This window comes from Hyperolius riggenbachi, chromosome 7, assembly GCF_040937935.1.
Source record: "Hyperolius riggenbachi isolate aHypRig1 chromosome 7, aHypRig1.pri, whole genome shotgun sequence".
NCBI classification, from domain to species: Eukaryota; Metazoa; Chordata; class Amphibia; order Anura; family Hyperoliidae; genus Hyperolius; species Hyperolius riggenbachi.
The window spans coordinates 94,855,622-94,875,279 of NC_090652.1; the positions used below are offsets into that span (position 1 = coordinate 94,855,622).

General features: G+C 44.3%; 1 protein-coding gene across 1 annotated transcript in view; it reads left to right on the forward strand.

Moving 5' to 3' along the window:
* The window catches only part of LOC137525597 (lysosomal dipeptide transporter MFSD1-like), a 107,408-nt gene that overhangs the window by 58,824 nt on the left and 28,926 nt on the right, over positions 1-19,658 (forward strand). The window contains exons 5-9 of the mRNA XM_068246745.1: positions 4,691-4,834; positions 7,580-7,738; positions 10,267-10,379; positions 10,967-11,067; positions 12,467-12,578. Coding sequence (XP_068102846.1) covers positions 4,691-4,834; positions 7,580-7,738; positions 10,267-10,379; positions 10,967-11,067; positions 12,467-12,578 — 629 coding nt within the window. The remainder of the gene's footprint in view (positions 1-4,690; positions 4,835-7,579; positions 7,739-10,266; positions 10,380-10,966; positions 11,068-12,466; positions 12,579-19,658) is intronic.

Here is a 19,658-nt window from a genome sequence, read left to right on the forward strand (position 1 = left end):
GGAGTTTAAGACCGTGCTCCTTAAAGCGGATCTGAGATGAAAAACTAACTATAACAAGTAACTTGTCTATACATCTTATGTACAGTTTAGATGGTTTAAACAGCAAATCTGTCTGCATACTGCTTTAATATAGTATGATTATTTCTTCCTGTGATACAATGACAGCAGCCATGTTGTTTGTAAACATTACACAGAGGCAGGCTTATTTGCACCATCAGCACTCAGACTGAAAAAAAACGAATCCCCCCTCCTCCTCCCCTCTGCCTCTGAAATCTCAGGCTAGTAATACCTCCCCCTCCTCCTGCCCAGACTGAGCTCCCATGAGCCCTTGCTACTGCCAAGGCTCTCTAAAAACTGTGGGTGGGGCTTATTTAGTTACTTTATAGGGAATTAGGGTATTAAAACAAAAACAAAAAAGTATTTGGCTTGGGGAATGAGGAATGCCCTATAAACTATAGGAAAGGAACACAATTATGCAATGAGTAAAAGTTCATCTCGGATCCACTTTAAGTAGTAGAAAAAAAAACAAAAAACTTTGCTAGGCGTGTAAATTGAGTTCTTCTGCCAGGAGGAAAGCTTGTCCAGCAATTCTACTGATTCAGCTTTAAATACTGTTAGAATTGATGTCACATATTATCTGGGTATACGACTTCAGAACTGGGAGCATCAAACCATCCTGCCAATCACTCAGTTTGTGCAGGTGTGGAAAACCAGCAACAATTGTTTCTGGTCCACTAATTACTCATGAAGGAAGGAGAAGCTAATCTGGAATGTCTGCACTGAAAACGAGTGATAGCCAGTTGCAGATTGAAAAGGAGATGAAAGTTCTAGTAATGACTACCTGCCAAATATTTGTGCAGTACTGGTTTTAAGTGAATTCTTAGCAAGAGTGGAATTCCTCATAAAGTGTCTGCTTACTGTAGAGATATCAAATATTATAGCATGACGAAAGAGTCCATGCAATAGGTACGTAAAAAGAGTTTCCAGTTTACCATCGTCATTTCCATCCTCTTGCTCTTCGGGAGAGGAAATTGTGATTTGAGTTTAAAGAGGAACTTTAACCCAGGATTGAACTCCATCCCAATCAGTAGTTGATACCTCCTTTATCATGAGAAATCTTCACCTTTGCTCAAATAGATCATCAGGGGGGTTTGTATGGCTGATATTGTGGTGAAACCCCTCCCACAGTGTGATGTCATGACCATGGTCCTGACGGTTTGCTGTCTGTGAACTCCGTTGCATGCACACTGTGGAATGTTCATTTACTGAGAGTTCTACTCACAGTGATGGACCTGCCAGTACGAAAGGTGTCGCCACCTGTTATCAACTTCAGAATGTAGATCGGGGTGAGGAAGAATTTTTCAATGGGCAAACACTGACTAAATAATAAATGAATATTGTAAAAAAAATAATATTGTAAAAAAAAGCCTTGTACACATGCTAGATCACAGGTGTCCAAGTCCAGTCTTCAAGCAGGGACGGATCTAGACCAAGTTGCGCCTGGGGCAAGGTCAGGTTTTTGTGCCTAAAGGTCAGGTTTTGGCGCCTAAACTGCCATCCCCCATCCAGTTTTGGCGCCTAAAGGTCAGGTTTTGGCACCTAAACTGCCATTCCCCATCCAAATTTTGCCGCCTTTTTAAGGTGATCTAGCATGTGTACCAGGCTTTTTCGCTCTTCTCAGTTCATAGTGTATCCCTTAGCTCAAGTTACAACAGAAATTGTAATAAGGTTAATTCAACTGGACACTTTTTTTGTCTAGATTCTCTAGAACAGCCTTTCTCAACATTTTTAGAGTTGAGGAACCCCTACAAAATTTTATGGATCTCGGGGAACCCCTACAAAAAAAATGCAGAATAAAATTGTGCCACTTTTAGAACTTTTCCCTTCTACCTACGATTATAATTAAGATTACACACCCCTTGGTTAACAGTATTAAAAATGTAGCAATCATCCCCACATATAATGAATGCCGCAATCACCACCCACATATGAAAAGCAGCAATTACCCCCACACACATGAAATTTCTCAAATCCAAGGCAGGATTTGTACTTTCTAGCACCCAAGGCCCATTGTCGCCAACCCAGCCTTCACCCACCGACCATCATCATTAACACACACCCCCCATAGCAGAGCAGCAGTCACTCACAATAACAAATGAGGAAGTGATCCCAACACTAATCTCTTCCAGCAAATCAAAATGAGAGACAAGTGTCAGGGATGAAGGAGGGCACTTCCACACCAGTGTCAGGGACAAAGTTTAGAGGCATAATAATTAAGAACCGATTATCTGACAGCCTAAATATACAGTACTTTGCCATTGTGCATAGAAGTCAGCAGAATGTGGCCAGGCTGGCTTAGGTGATCTTTCTGCAGGGACTGCATTAGTAGTGCACACAGGAAAAAAATACCTTGCATCTGTACAAATGCACTCCTGGCTCTGGGCATTAGAGGGATGGAGATGGATCTATGAAGAGAAGGTGGGTGCCGTGGACACCTTGGATGCAGGAGTTGGGGAGCCATCGGGGCAGCCGAGAAAGTGCAGCTACACAGGAAGAGCAGCGTCCGGCAATGCACAGTTGCTATGCCGGGGATCAGTGAATAATGGCGCACAGCGCCTATGCATAAAAATGGCGCCGCATTAAAAAGATACGCTTATCGCTATTTATCGTTAGTACTGCATAATAATGGCGCACAGGGAAAAAAGAAGAAAAACGGCACACACTAACGTTATTTATCAATAGTGGCACACACTAACGTTATTTATCAATAGTGGCACACACTAACGTTATTTATCAATAGCGCCCTACATAAGCCAAACTGCAGACGTTATTTAACTGCAAAATGGTGAATGGATTTAATGTAACACTGTCAAGGTTAGGCACTGGGGGGGTCTTAGGGTTAGGCACCACCAGGGGGGTCTTAGGGTTAGGCACCACCAGGGGGGGGGGGGGGGTCTTAGGGTTAGGCACCACCAGGGGGGGTCTTAGGGTTAGGCACCACCAGGGGGGTGGTTAGGGTTAGGCACCACCAGGGGGTCTTAGGGTTAGGCACCACCAGGGGGGTCTTAGGGTTAGGCACCACCAGGGGGGGTCTTAGGGTTAGGCACCACCAGGGGGGTTAATGGGTTAGGGATTGGTACAGAGAGGGTTCTGTGTGTTAACGCTAAATAACAATAAGGCTTTAACGCTAAATAACAATAAGGCTTTAACGTTAAATAACGATAAGCGGCAAACGGATTAGCGGCAACACTGTGCGCCATTATTCACAGGCGCCATTTTCAGATGGAAGCCCCTGAGCAAAAGCAGCACAGCACTTAGCGCTGCAGCCAGTTCCACAAATGTTCTAAAAAGTCATGCCCTGATGTAATATAGATGGCCGTTGCCAGCTCCTGCTGTCCCCACATGTCAACGGTGCTGTTTTCCTGCTGCTGCCGCTGGTCAGATGAAACGCGCCATGGAGGACTTGGTGATACGCTGCAGTTGGGATTTATCCACCAGACGCATCAACAACAGCGGGACTACTGTACTTTCACCAAATAAAAAAGGAGGAAGCGGGACTTTTTTTTGTCACGCAGAAGTGGCAAAGTTCTGCAGAACCCCTGAGGCAGGGAACACACTTGACTGCTTTCGTGCGCGTTTTCTGCACATAAAAACTGAGAACTCATGTTAATCAATGTGCTAGTGCACACTAACTGTGTTGTTCGCACGCAGAAAAAAAACTGACATTCTGCATCCTGATTCTGCACATTTTGTCAGTTTTTTGTATCAATTACATCAGCTGCTGGGAAAAAAACGCGCGCGTTTTCCTGCATGGAAACACACTTGGTGTGCAGAAAAAGTATGCAGAAAAACGCGCGCGGAAAACTGAAAGTCAAGTTTGTTCCCTGCCTGAAGGTTTCTCACGGCCGCGGAACCCTGGTTGAGAAACTGGGGTTGCTCTAGAAAATCTTTTATTGCTTTTACAAACAGCTACTTCAGGTGAAATATTTTGACTGAAGATGTTTAGAATAGAAGAAATGTGAAGGAACATCTTCTAGAGCAGTAGTCTCTTCATTATTAGAGCAGGCACCCATTAATGAAATCCTGAGTTTGCCTAGTACCGCCTGTTATTGGTACCACCTCACCTCAAATGCCCCTTTACACGTATTTCTTAGGAGTATTCGGCAATTGTGTATGATATGCTTTTTGAAAGTTCTAAAAAAAAATCTGTCATATTTCTTAATTTATGATTTATATTTTACATCTCAAAACGTACAAACTCATAATTAATTGACTGCAGAAATTGACTGGATCGTGTACTGGTTAAGGGCTCTGCCTCCGACACAGGAGACGAGGGTTTAAATCTCGGTTCTTCCTGTTTAGTAAGCCAGCACCTCTAGTGCCTACAGAACCCGCCCTAGCGGCTGCAGCTCAAGTGCTCTGAGTTCGCCAGGGGAACAGCGCAATATAAATGTTATTTGTCTGTCACCATAAGCATCGCATTGGATACACGTACCATGCATGGAGAATTGTTATTCTCTATCAAGCAAATAGTTTGTACCTCACATAATCATATTGCATATATTGCGTAGTCATTCTATTGAATGTGTTTAGATATAGATGAACTGTAACAAGAGTTAGCTGTAAGCAGTCATCAGAGGGACTGTTCTACGTTTGTTATAATTTTTGTGCATATGATCTATATTGGCAGTTGGTCTGTTCCTGTTCTCCTTCCTGGCGGTTCTGGGCTCCTCCATATTTGCATTGGGCTCACACTTTAAAGGTACCCACTACCTGCTCCCGCTGATGCTGACTGGTCGCCTGTTATTAGGCGCTGGGAACGGTTCACTGAGAAGTAAGTTGTTATGAGTGTTGTCATTCGGTTTTTGTTTCTTAAAGGCAACCGAGCACCACCACAAACATACAGACTGTACTCACAGTCACAGACTACACCTCCCAGCATGCATTGCTGCATACGCATGCACAACACTGCCATGAAACATACAAACTGTGGTTGCTGCGGCAAGTCCGAGGACAACATGGCCCATCCCAAATGAACAGGGGGACTAATGGAGAAAGACCCCGTAGGAATGTAATGATGTAAGTAATGAGTCTCCACCCCCCCCCCCCCCCTTGCACTCCCAATTGCAAATTCATTTAAGACCCCCTAATAGGGAGGTTCATTAAAAAAATCATATTTTTACATCAAATTGTACAGAAAACCACATGGTATGTGGAGAAAATCAAAGTGAAATGGTTGTGTTTGATTGGAATACAGAATTTTATCTACGATAATATCAAAAGAGTGTCTTATTCGACCCATTTATGGGAACAATTGATAATTACCTTCCGATCGGATGATCACATCTGAGGATTATATTGTACTATTAATGGGTACCTTTGAAGTGAGTCTGAAGCAGATTTAAAAAAAAACAAAAAACAGATTCCTATAGAACCTTCCCGTTCTCCTACCGATGTCCTCGTACCCCCGCAGGCTCCTCCATTTTAATCCCCTGCCGCGGGAGACTGAGGCAATCTTTAGAAGTCTGTATCACAATGTTTAGCACACATCCATAAAAGAAGTCCCTTTTAAAATTCATTATTCAAACTTTCATCACTTCTTTTCCTTATCGCCAATATATCCCATCATGTTCGATGATGTCCTCCACCATAAGCACCCCTCTGTGAAAAGACTCACCAAATATCTTTGACTACTGCTAGACTGGTCAGACATGCACATATCCGGGAAGCCTTGGAGCCTCTGGATCCTGGTGCCACCATTGATGGAGGTATCACGTTGCACAGCGATTTCATACAGTGTAAGAGTACCTTAGAGTTCCATATCTTGCATCACAGTTACCTCTGAGAAACAGGGAGCCAATTCTGTAGAGGTGTTATGTACAAGGGAAAGAAGCAATATGGCCTTGTCCAAGAAATCAGATGTCCACTCATTTTTTAACCTCTAAGAGCCAACGGCAATATAAGAAAGTAATTTTAATAATCAGATACAAAAACGATAATGCTTTTTACGGAGCATAGTCCGCTTCCTCAGATCAAATAAAGCGGTGTCTGGGTAACCAAGCTGCAGAGCTTGGAGCGCCTAGTAATAGAGTACTAGAGTTGGAGCACTCGCGAAACGGCTCCAAGCTCTGCACCTTGGCTACCCAGAAACTGCTTTATTTGATGAGAAAGTGGACCACTCTGAGAAACAAGTTATCATTTTTGTGTCTGATTATAAAAAATTATTTCTTATATTGGTGTTGCCCCTTCTTCTTAGAGGTGAGAAAATGAAAGTGGACATCTGATTTTTTGGACAAGGCCATATTGCTTCTTTCCCTTGTACATTACACCGCTACAGGTAACTGTGATGCAAGATATGTAATGCTAAGGTACTCTTACACTGTATGGAATCACTGTGCAGCATGATACCTCCATCAATGATGGCACCAGGATCCTGAGGTTCCAAGGCTTCCTGGATATGTGCATGTCTGACCAGTCTAGCAGTGGTCAGAGATAGTCTTATCACAGAAGGGTGCTTATGGTGAAGGACATCATCGTATATGATTAGATATATTGGTGATAAGGAAAAGAAGTGATGAGAGTTTGAATAATAATTAACTTTAAAGGGGGACTTCTTTTATGGATGTGCGCTAAACATTGTGATATATATACAGTATATGAAAAGGTTTGCCAAACCTAGGTTGGAGTGCACTGTGGTGAATCCTTCAGCTATAGTGCTTTGATATAATTTAATGTTTAAATCTTCAGAAGTACGGTACTCAGGATTCTGAAGACCAGTGGCTCTGTACTGTGCACGCACGAGTGTGCTCGCGCATGCGCAGTACGGAGCGGCGCGTGCTTCTGAACACTCCTGAAGCCATCACAACCTGGAAGAGAGCAGTCTACAAACGATCGGTCTTAGACTACTAACGGGGGAGCCTGCGGGGGAATGAGGACACCGAGAGGAAAACGGGAAGCCTCTATAGGACCCAGAGCCTTCCCTCTCCTTAGGTAAGTATCTGTTGTTGTTTTTTTTTTTTAATCCACTTCAGACTCACTTTAAGGTAGCCATACATCTAGTGACTTTGCGGCCGATTGACCATCTGATGTAAATCGGTGCCACAAAGTGTGTGCAGTCATGCTGCAAGATGTCGGGCTGTCGTGATATATTGGGTGTGCAGTGGTAACGACGAGCGATATCGGGACGAATAACGGACCATGCCAGCGGTGTGCATAAGGCTAATGAAAGAGTGTTTATACACTGTAGGAACAGCGGCGGACGCAGACGATTCCCGAGAGATTTCATGCTGAAATCAACCGGGAATCTGCCTGCGGTGTATGGGCAGCTGACAAATCTCTCTCCAATCAGATTCGATCATAGAGAGGTTTGTCTCTTGGTCGAATCTGCCCATCATCGCCTGATGTATGGCTACTTTTGGTGTATGCTCACTAGAAAGCAGAAAAAAAAATTCTTGATAATAAGCTTGGTGTCTCTACAAACTGTGCCACAAACCACCGACTTTTCTTTTCTACTGGTTCATGATAAGAGATTAAAATTGAGGACCACCTATGATCTCCCCTTTCTCCTGTGTCTTGTCAGTTGTACAAAACCGGATCACGTCCATCTGGTTCAAAGACAAAGAGCTGGCTCTGGCCTACGGGCTCACTCTGTCCTTCTCCCGTCTGGGCAGTGTCTTCAACTTCTTTTTCACCCAGAGGTTTGAAGAACACTTTGGCATCCAGTGGACCCTCTGGGGAGGTGAGTAGCCTGATTTTTCATTGTTGGTAAAGGTGAATTGAGGATTATGCAGTTACACAGACCCTTTTCATTTAATGTTAGTATTCAATAGAAATTCCCTTCGGAGAAGTCAGTCACATGACCTGTGCGCTAAGTAGAGAGATGCAAAGTTGGAAATTCTGTCCCTGCATGGAGCCATCACCTCACCGTGTCCACCTCTTCCCACTCGTGTATGTAATCTCCTTTGAGTATTTAAAGCAAGTCTGAAGCGAAAAAAACCCCAAAACAAATAAAAACAGATACTCACCTAAGAAGAGAGAAGGCTCTGGGTCCTATAGAGCCTTCTTGTTTTCCGCAGTGCCAACGTTCCAGCACTGAATACCCCGTTAGCTGTCTCGGTTGGAGACTACTCTCTTCCGTCACTTCCGCTGCTGAGGGATTCTTCGTCAATCTTCGGAAGCACTCGGGCTCCTGAAGATTGCCAAAGAGTCCCTGAGCGGCAGAAGAGAGCAGTCCCCAACCGATTGGTTGTAGACTACGAACGAGGGATCTAGTGCTGGAACGTGGGCACTGTGAAGGCTCTATAGGACCCAGAGCCTTCCCTCTCATTAGGTGAGTACCGGTATCTGTTGTAGGACTAGTACTGATTAGCTCAGTATTGCCCTGCAATTCTTACCACCCCTGCCACCATTTGTAGAAGTGTGCGCAGCTTCCGCGATCTGCCAGGTATGTATCTACCCCTCATCTAGGACTTTGTCTTAGCTTTCTATTTCCCCTTGTCCAAACTCCCATTCAGTAATGCTACAGCATGCAACACCTAGCATTAGCCTATGCGGGAATATTACCAGCTGAGAGGCTACCTTGCCGTGAGAAGGAACAAACTACCTATGGAAAACAGCAATGGGAAGCAGGAGATGGGCACAGCTGCTAAAATACCCTTTATTGTGGCTGGGTTGACACAAAAAAAAGCTTACAGCAGTGGGGGGGAAACAAGTCTGACAGCTGTTTCGCAGGAAATAGCCCTGCTTCATCAGAGTCTCTGATGGAGCAGGGCTAGTCCCTACGAAACAGCTGTCAGACTTGTCCTTCCCCCCCACTGCTGTAATCTTTTGTGTCAACCCAGCCACAATAAAGGGTATTTTAGCAGCTGTGCCCATCTCCTTCCTTTCTTCTGATTGAAATTGTGGACTATCATTGGAGCACGTTGCAGGTAAGCCCAGTGTGGCAGTATCCACCCCTGCTGCATTTTGTGCAAGTGCTTTTTCCTCTTCATATTTGCAAGCAATCGGAAGCAGTAAGCATTAAACAGAATAATGAAATTCTATACTAACAAGTTTCCCCCTTAATACTTAGCCTTAAACTATAATGTACTTTAGCCTAGGACTATGGGAAGGATTAGCTTGTGAGGTCCTCTCCTCTTAGGGGCAGTCAGTGATCTGGCTGTGTGTTCTGTGCATCACTGCATAAGATGCCATCGCTATAGAATTAACTAAACTGTAACAAGTTTATTCTTTATAAGATTTATATGTGACCATGATTCTGCATTTGACAACATGGCAGATTTTTGGAGCAGCACGGTGGCATAGTGGATAGCACTCTTGCCTTGCAGCGCTGGGTTCCAGGTCCGAATCCTAGCCAGGGCACTATCTGCACAGAGTTTGTATGTTCTCGCTGTGTCTGTGTGGGTTTCAGCCAGGAACTCTGGTTTCCCCCTACACCCAAAAACATAAAGATAAGTTGGAAACTCCTAAATTGGCCTTAACTTGACGACCAGCTAACGCCGATTGGCGTAAACTGGTCGTCTGCGTGTTACCATGGAAACGGTCGCTCGATCGAGCGGCCTTTCCATGTCAGTTCACGGAGGGTGTCTCCGTGAACAGCCGGAGAGCCGCCGATCGCGGCTCGCCGGCAAAATGTAAACACGCGGGGAAGAAATCCCCGCTGTTTACATCATACGTCACTGCTGCGCAGCAGCGCCGTAGGGCAGATCGGCGATCCCCGGCCTCTGATTGGCCGGGTATCGCCGGCATCTGATAGGCGGAAGCCTATCCTTCCATGCGCAGGACGGAACTCCGTCCTGCGCATTACGGAGAGAGTGCGGGAGGGAGGGAGGTAAGGAGGCAGAGGGCGGAAATGGCTGCGGAGGGGGGCTTTGAGGAGCCCCCCCCGCAAAACGCAGATGGCCGGCGGCGATCAGACCCCCCCCCCCGGCAGGACATCCCCCTAGTGGGGAAAAAGGGGGGGGGGGAAGTCTGATCGCCCTGGCATAATACTGATCTGTGCTGCGGGCTGGAGAGCCCACGCAGCACAGATCAGGCAAATCACCCCTGGTCGGCAAGTGGTTAATTGGACTAAATTGTAGTGTATGTATCATTTATAATACATACATAGACATGACTGTGATAGGGATTAGATTGTGAGCCCCTCTGAGGGACAGTTGGTGACGTGAATATATATACTCTCTAAAGCGTTGTGGAAGATGTTGGCGCTATATACGGTAAATACTAAATAATAATGTATTCCTCTAATACTTTGTGCTTTGTGTGTAGGAACCATCCTGTGTGTACTGGGCTTCTGTATTGCTGCCATTGTCGGTGTACTTGATACTGTGGGCATGAAACAGCTGGGCCTCGATGGAACCCTCCAGGAAGCTTACAAGAAAGTGAGGAAACAACACTCTCTGTTCAGTCATTTGTGCAGTTTTCCCAGGATGCTTTGCACCTCCCATACAGCAAGCAATGTATCGGCAGATCAACCATCAAACAGATTTCTCTCTATTTGAATCTGATCATAGAGGGATCTGTTGCCTTCCCATACACCGCAGGCTGATCTGCATTAGATTTCAGCACCCCCCAACCCCAGATGCCCATGCCCCCTAAAATCTCACCTGTCCGCCTTCACGATTCCTTGCCTCTTCTACCATCACAGCAATGTCCACCTTACAGCGAGTGCCTGTAGCACGTGGCACCAGGCTGGCGCCTATGTGACATCACACATGCGGCTGGTGCCACGTGGTACAGGCAATTGGGGTGATGGCGGACACAGAAGTGACAGCTGAGAAGGCCAGGAGTTGCACAGGCGGAGAGGTGAGATTTAAAGACTGCACATAGGCAAGGGAAAACATTTTACTCGAGGGGGGGGGGTTAAGGCTGTGTTAAGGCTCACATATATTGCCACATTAGGGCTCACATGGTTGTGTACTAATAGACTGTACTGATGAGAATGTTATTGTTTTATGTATCGCTACAGCTGGTGCAGGACATGCGCCTCTTACCTCTGCGGTACTGGCTGCTGGTTCTCACCATCACGTTCTTCTACAGTGCAGTCTTCCCATTCGTGGCTGATGCCAGGTAAACCACTTTCTTTTGTACATAGACTACATTACCTCACATATGATGCATGGTTGCAAGCTATACAGGCTTCTGGGTCATCCACGACAATGTGCAAAAAGTTTGAGATTTTGGCAAATGTATTAAAAATAAAAAACTGAGAAATCACATGTACATATTTGGCCTGGTGACGAGCGGTGCCTGGTTTCCTCCAAACGTGACACCTGATATTCACACCAAACAGTTCAATATTTGACTCAGACCAGAAAGTTTTGTTTCTCATGGTCTGATAGTGCCTTTTGGCAAACTCCAGCAGGCATACATATGAAATCGCCGCCGGGAGACTTGGGCGCAGGATACAGCCAGTATGGCTTATCCTGCTGCTGCACAAGTCGAAGTGGCGTTAATTACTATTCCCCCTCTAGGTCCACGTAGATAGTAGGAATTATGCAGTTCGGCTTCCAGCTATTGCTGGAGGCCGAATTACAGGGATTTAAAAGTAACCTCTGACGGCACCAAAGTTACTCACCATGCGCCGCTATAGCCGTAATTCCTATTACGGTCTATGGTGGCGCCGGATGCACCCAAATCTACTGCGCTGTAATTACAGCACTCACTCCAAAATGGCTGCCATGTGCCTTTTCCATCTGGCCACTGTACCATACAGGCCTAACTGGTGGATTGTTGCAGAGATGGTTATACTTCTGGAACATTCTCCTCTCTCCCCAGAGGACCTCTGGAGCTCTGACAGAGTCACCTCCCTGACTAGGGTTCTTCTCCCCCATCGCTCAGTTTAGATGGCTGGCCATTTCTAGGAAAAGTCGTAGTTTTGAACTTCTTCCACTTACCGATGATGGAGGCCACTTCACTGAGGCCTTCAAAGCAGCAGAAATTTTTCTGTAACCTTCTCCAGATTTGTGCCTTGAGACAATCCTATCTCGGAGGTCTACAGACAATTCCCTTGGCTTCATGCTTAGTTTGTGCTCTGACATGAACTGTAAACTGTGGGACATTATATAGACAGATGTGTGCCTTTCCAAATAATCTCCAACTGAATTTACCACAGTTGGACTCCAATTAAGCTGCAGAAACATCTCAAGGAAAATCATGGGAAACAGAATGCACCCGAACTCAGCTTTGAGCTTCATGGCAAAGGCTGTGAATACTTATGTACACGTGCTTTCTCAATTTCTTCATTTTTAACAAATTTGCAAAAATCTCAAGTAAACTTTTTTTCAACTTTTGGGGCGTTGTGTGTAGAATTCTGAGAGGAAAAAAAGTAATTTAATCCATTTTGGTATAAGGCTATAACATAACAAAATGTGGAAAAAGTGATGTGATGAGAATACTTTCCGGATGCACTTTATATAACTCAATTTATCCTTTTTAACACTTTAAAAAAACTGTTTTTCTTAACCAGCAAATTCATCCAGGACAAATACTCGGGTTATGACCAGAGGACGACCTCCTATATAACAGGGGCTGTGTATGACAGCTCTCTAGTGCTATCTGCCATTGCTGGGATATTAATAGTAAGTTTCCCTTTGTTTCCCTTACATGGGATGATGATTCAGGCATGTGCTGACTACTGAGGCACTCTGATGAGTTAGATGTAAATATGGACGACCGGTTCATGTTATTTGGAAATCCGGTTGTGCTGTACCGTCTGTGTTACATAGTTACATAGTTACTTTGGTTGAAAAAAGACATACGTCCATCGAGTTCAACCAGTACAAAGTACAACTCCAGCCTGCTCCCTCACATATCCCTGTTGATCCAGAGGAAGGCGAAAAAACCCTTACAAGGTAAAAATTCCTTCCCGACTCCAGATGGCAATCAGATAAAATCCCTGGATCAACATCATTGGCATTACCTAGTAATTGTAGCCATGGATGTCATTCAACGCAAGGAAAGCATCTAAGCCCCCTTTAAATGCAGGTATAGAGTTTGCCATAACGACTTCCTGTGGCAATGCATTCCACATCTTAATCACTCTTACTGTAAAGAACCCTTTCCTAAATAAATGGCTAAAACGTTTTTCCTCCATGCGCAGATCATGTCCTCTAGTCCTTTGAGAAGGCCTAGGGACAAAAAGCTCATCCGCCAAGCTATTATATTGCCCTCTGATGTATTTATACATGTTAATTAGATCTCCTCTAAGGCGTCTTTTCTCTAGACTAAATAAACCCAGTTTATCTAACCTTTCTTGGTAAGTGAGACCTTCCATCCCACGTATCAATTTTGTTGCTCGTCTCTGCACCTGCTCTAGAACTGCAATATCTTTTTTGTAATGTGGTGCCCAGAACTGAATTCCATATTCCAGATGTGGCCTTACTAGAGAGTTAAACAGGGGCAATATTATGCTAGCATCTCGAGTTTTTATTTCCCTTTTAATGCATCCCAAAATTTTGTTAGCTTTAGCTGCAGCGGCTTGGCATTGAGTACGATTATTTAACTTGTTGTCGATGAGTACTCCTAAGTCCTTCTCCAAGTTTGATGTCCCCAACTGTATCCCATTTATTTTGTATGGTGTTAGACCATTGGTACGACCAAAATGCATGACTTTACATTTGTCAACATTGAATTTCATCTGCCATGTATGTGCCCATATAGCCATCCTATCCAGATCCTGTTGCAATATAACACTATCTTCCTTAGAGTTGATGATTCTGCACAATTTTGTATCATCTGCAAAAATAGCAACATTGCTCACTACTGTATCCACTAGGTCATTAATAAATAAATTGAAGAGCACTGGACCCAGTACAGACCCCTGTGGGACCCCACTGCTAACAGTCTCCCATTTTGAGTATGATCCATTGACCACAACTCTTTGTTTTCTGTCCATTAGCCAGTTCCCTATCCAAGCACACAGACTCTTCCCCAGTCCTTGCATCCTCATCTTTTGCACCAGACTTTTGTGGGGAACAGTGTCGAAGGCCTTAGCAAAGTCTAAGTATATCACATCTACAGCATTCCCAATATCCATATTAGCATTCACTACCTCATAAAAGCTGAGCATGTTAGTCAAACAGGACCTGTCTTTAGTAAACCCATGTTGATGCTGAGAAATAAGATTATTTTCTACTATGAAGTCATGTATAGTATCTCTTAGTAACCCCTCAAATAGTTTGCATACAACTGATGTTAAGCTTACAGGTCTATAATTTCCTGGATCTGATTTTTTGCCCTTCTTAAATAATGGGAAAACGTGGGCTGTACGCCAATCCACTGGGACTCTGCCAGTTGCAAGAGAGTCACAAAAGATAAGATAAAGGGGTTTATCTATAACTGAACTTAATTCCCTTAGGACCCGAGGATGCATGCCATCCGGGCCAGGTGCCTTGTCTATTTTTAATTTATTTAGTCTTGCCTTTACTTCTTCCTGCGTTAAGTATTTAATATTACAGTTAGAAGATTGAGACTCTTCCGCCTCTGTAATTTGCAACAGTGCTGTTTCCTTTGTAAAGACAGAAGCAAAGAAAGCATTTAATAACTCTGCCTTACCTTGGTCATCCACCATTGAGTTTCCACCTTCATCCTTTAGGAGTCCTATACAGTCAACCTTTCTTTTTTTAGAGTTGATGTACTTGTAAAACTTTTTTGGGTTAGATTTGATATCCCTAGCGATTTGATTTTCAGCTTCGATCTTTGCTAGCCTAATTTCTTTTTTACAATTTTTATTGCACTCCTTGTAATTGCTGAGTGCAGCCTCGGACCCCTCCTGTTTTAGGACCTTATAGGCATTCTTTTTCCTCTTCATTTTATCTCTAACCTTTCTATTCATCCATAGAGGCCTTTTTTTATTCCTAGACATTTTGTTTCCATATGGGATATACATACTACAATATTGATTGAGAATACGTTTAAAAGCTTGCCATTTCCCTTCAGTGTCCTCCCCTTGTAGTACATTATCCCAGTTCACCAAACTTAGTGCCTGCCTAATTTGATTGAACTTTGCTTTTCTAAAATTCATAGTTTTAGTGGTCCCGCTGCCCCGTGGCCTATCAGTCACCAGATCAAACGTTATCATGTTGTGATCACTATTTCCCAAATGTTCTTGAACCTGCACATTTGATACATTATCTGGTCTATTCGAAATGATCAGATCCAGTAACGCATTCCCCCTAGTTGGTTCCGTTACCATTTGAGTCAAGTAATTGTCCTGTAGTGCTGCCAGAAATCTGCTGCTTTTACCAGAATGGGTAGCCTCAATACCCCAGTCAATGTCTGGAAAGTTGAAGTCGCCCATAACTATGACCTCATTTTTACTTGCCGCTTTTTCAATTTGCTGTAGTAATTGCAGTTCTGCAGCTTCATTAATATGAGGTGGTCTGTAGCATACCCCAATAAGCAATTGGCAACTTTTATTTCCACCATGAATATTTACCCAAACGGACTCCACATCTTCGCAATCTTCCTCCATCTCATCGTTGAGGACAGCTGTAAAAGAATTCTTAACAAAGAGACAAACCCCTCCACCTTTTTTCCCTGTTCTATCCCTCCTGAACACATTGTATCCTTTTAAATTGGCTATCCAGTCATGACTTTCATCCATCCATGTCTCGGTTATTCCCACAATGTCATAGCCTTTGTCATTCAGAATGAACTCTAGTTCATCTATTTTATTTGCAAGGCTCCGAGCATTGGTTATCATGCACTTTATATTTTTACCACCACATTTACCAATTTTGTTTACCTGAAATGGGCTACTTGAAGTTTTACCAACCTCCTTAATCTTTACACTGTCCCCACCCCCCTCTCCACCCCCCATAATGTTAGGCTCCCACTGTCTTTTTACCTTATCTTGTCTATATGTTGAGACTTTATCCTCCCGCCTCCCCCCAGATCCTAGTTTAAAATCTCCTCCAACCGTTTAGCCATCTTCTCCCCCAATGCAGCTGCACCCTCCCCATTAAGGTGCAGCCCGTCCCTGCTGTAGAACCTGTAGCCGACTGCAAAGTCTGCCCAGTTCTCCAGGTACCCAAACCCTTCCTTCCTACACCAATTTCTCAGCCACTTATTTAACTCCCTAAGCTCCCTCTGTCTCTCAGATGTAGCACGTGGCACTGGCAGTATTTCAGAGAACACCACCTTGGAGGTCCTTGCTTTAAGTTTATCTCCAAGTACCTGAAAATCATTTTTGAGGACCTTCCATCTCCCACTAACTTTGTCATTGGTGCCAATGTGTACCATGACAGCCGGGTCTTCCCCAGCCCCACCCAATAATCTGTCAATTCTTTCCGCTATATGCTATATAGTGTTTACTTGTCTGTCTTCACAGGTGTGTACATATCACAAGGCCAGGTGTGTACATATCACAAGACCCACTTTAGCAGACCTAAGGTGATATTATCTGTTATTGTAAGTGCTCTATTCTTTAAAGTGGGATGAAACGCCATATTAACTGGAAAAAAAATAAATCATCCAATAGGAAATTACCCGTATATTCCGGCGTATAAGACGACTGGGCGTATAAGACGACCCCCCAATTTTTCCAGTTAAAATATAGAGTTTGGGATATACTTGCCGTATAAGACTACCCCTCTTCCAACGCACATAAAATTAAAATAAAAATAAAAAAAAATCATGTACTGGTGCTGTGTATGAACAGATACTGGTGCTGTACTCTATGTGTTACCCAGTATATAACAGTATATAGTCAATTGACTTGTTGCATTGGTCAACTCTCCTTGAGTAGACTGGTCAGCTCTCCTTGTCTACCTGTTTATCAGAGCGGTATGGAAGAATACATTACGCTCCCTCAGCAGGGAGATATGAGAGGCGGTAACAGGATAGGGCGTATCACCCGGCATCAGTGACACCCGGCGTATAAGACGACCCCCAACTTTTCAGAAGATTTTCAAGGGTTAAAAAGTAGTCTTATACACAGGAATATACAGTACTTATTAAGCTTAAAAATCCTGTTATTTTTTGTTTTAGTGTTCACTGTCAGATTTAGGAGAATTGTGATATAAAAAAAAAAGAAAATAATATTTCTGCTGGTTTCCATCTTTACTGTTTCTTTGTGAAGCCAAAAGTGACATCACTTCTGCCCTTTTTCTTTTTCTCAGCCCAGCTTAGTGTAAAGGTGCTCATACATCAGAGGTATGGGCAGATCGACTAAGAGACGGATCTCTCTCTGACTGAAGAGATATCTGTTGCCTGCCCATACACCGCAGGCCAATTCTCCATCGGTTTCAGCATGAAATCTCTAGGGAATCGGCCTTGTGACGCCGCAACCTCTGCCTTGCAGACCTCAGCGCTGCCACCCCTAGTGTAAAATGTGCCTCGTGCATTCATACTTTACGTGACCGTGTCCACTGCTGGCTCCATGCTTCGTCCTCATACACATGCCTCTCGTGGTTGCTGGCATAATGCGGGCGCGTGTGACGTCATACATGCACCCACGTATACGAGACCATGTGGGGCGTGTGTATTTGGATGGAGCATGGAGCCAGCGGCGGACACCTTCCGGTAAAGAATTCACACGGGGCACCGGGGGAGGGATGGGGGTACATTTTACATTAGAGGGGACATCGCCGGGGGTCCTGTACTGTTCGTCGGATGTCCCGAGCATGTCGACCCTACATCTTGCAACATGTCCGATCGATACATGCGACCAATTTCAGGCCAAAATTGGTTGCATCATCGATCGAGCATGCTATTGGCAGCATCGATTTTCTTCTGATTGTAATAATGAAATCAGATGTCGATCGGCCGCCAAGTCGCTTGATGTATGGCCACCTTTCATTTTACTCCTTTACTGCTACAGCTTACTTTCCCTCCCACGGCTAACATCACCTAGACAACAGGCTTACATCACTGTGCAAACTCTTCAAAGGGAGGGGGGATTCTAGTAGCTTGTTACTGTAACATAGTTTGGTTGAAAAAACATCTGTCCTTCAAGTTCAACTAGAAAAAAACAAACCCACTGACCTGAACCCACACATATCCTAGTTGATCCATGGAAAGCCGAAAAACCTTGTTATAAGGCCTGGGACAATTAGCCTTAAAAGGGAAGCATTCCTTCTTGACTCCAGATAAATACCTGGATCAACTCTCCCAGGAAATACGTAGTAGGGATGGTCAATAAGATTTAAATAATTTTGAGTCAATGCAGGATTATGCAAATTATTCAGCCTGACAATGGACCAATCGAATTTTACCTCAGCAGGAATTGATAGGTTTATTTTCAAGCAGCATAAATTTGCATACAAAATTGTCATAATGCTGCATCAACTTGAAACTATTTGCATCTCACTGACCATCCCTTTTACTTAGTAATCATAGCCGTGGATGCACTTCAATGCAAGGAAAACATCCAAGCGCTCTTTAAATGTAGATACAGTATAGAGGTTGCCATAACTACTTCCTGAGGTAAGATATTCCAGATTTTGACACAATCTCACTGTGAACAGTTTAACAAAGCCAGGGCAGTTTCTAGGCTTATAACCACTCTTTGCCTTCTAGGTCAGTTCTCTATCCACATGCACACATTTTCATTCACCACTTCATAAAAGCTGAGCATGTTGGTGAGACAGGACCTGTCTTTAGTAAAACCATGCAGTTGAACTGAAATAAGATTATTCTGTGCTACATTATTGTATAGCATCCCTTAGGATACCTTCAAACAATTTACACACAACTGATATTTAAGTCATTGGCAACCGCTGATTAAAATAAAAAACAGATACTTAGCTAAGGAGAGGGAAGGCTCTGGGTCGTAATGAGCCTTCCCTCTCCTCTCCTGGTGCCCGTTCCAGCGTAGGATCTCCCACAGAAGTATTTGACTAAATTAGGCAAATACTGCTCTCTCCGCCGCCTAAGGGAGTCTTCGGAAGTCTTCAGGAGCCCGAGTGCTCCCGAAGACAGGCCGCTTCATACTGTGCACTCGCGAGCGCAGTATGAAGCCGTCTGTCTTCAGGAGGACTCTGCTCCCAAAGGCTTCCGAAGTCCCCTGTGGCGGGGGATTCAAAAGGGGGATCCTGAGCTGCACCAAGAGAGGAGAGGGAAGGCTCAATAGGACCCAGAGCCTTCCCTCTCCTTAGGTAAGTATCTGGGTTTTGTTTTTTTTACCAGCGGTTCCCAATGACTTTAAGCCCACCGCAGCCTAATGGAAGTCTATGGGGCCATTCATACTGATGTGATGGAAGTGACAATTTCGCCACATCCCCGGCGCAAGGACGGATCTACAGTACATTACCGCAAGATTCTGTGGCAACCTGCAGCTGACGGAAGTCTATGATGATGTGTGTGTGTGTGTGTGTTTGTGTATGAAGACCCGCCGAAAGTTTTACACGTCACGCATGCACAGAAGCGTATTTTTAGCAATACGCTTCCACACACAAGATCGCTTTGGCTACAGGAAGTGAGTGTCACTTCCTGCTTGTCCGGCTGCCAGATGGGGATTACCACGTACTAACGCGGTAATCAGGGGCATAGCAATAGCCATAGCAGCTGCTATGGGGCTCTAGATGAGGGGGGGGAGGGCAAGTGGTACTTGATGTATTCACTATTACATTTCTTGTGTTTCTCCACCCTCTGACGTTGTCTCAGTGCCTATGAACCATGAGCAGTGGTGATTGCATGAGAATGTACATTGCCCAATT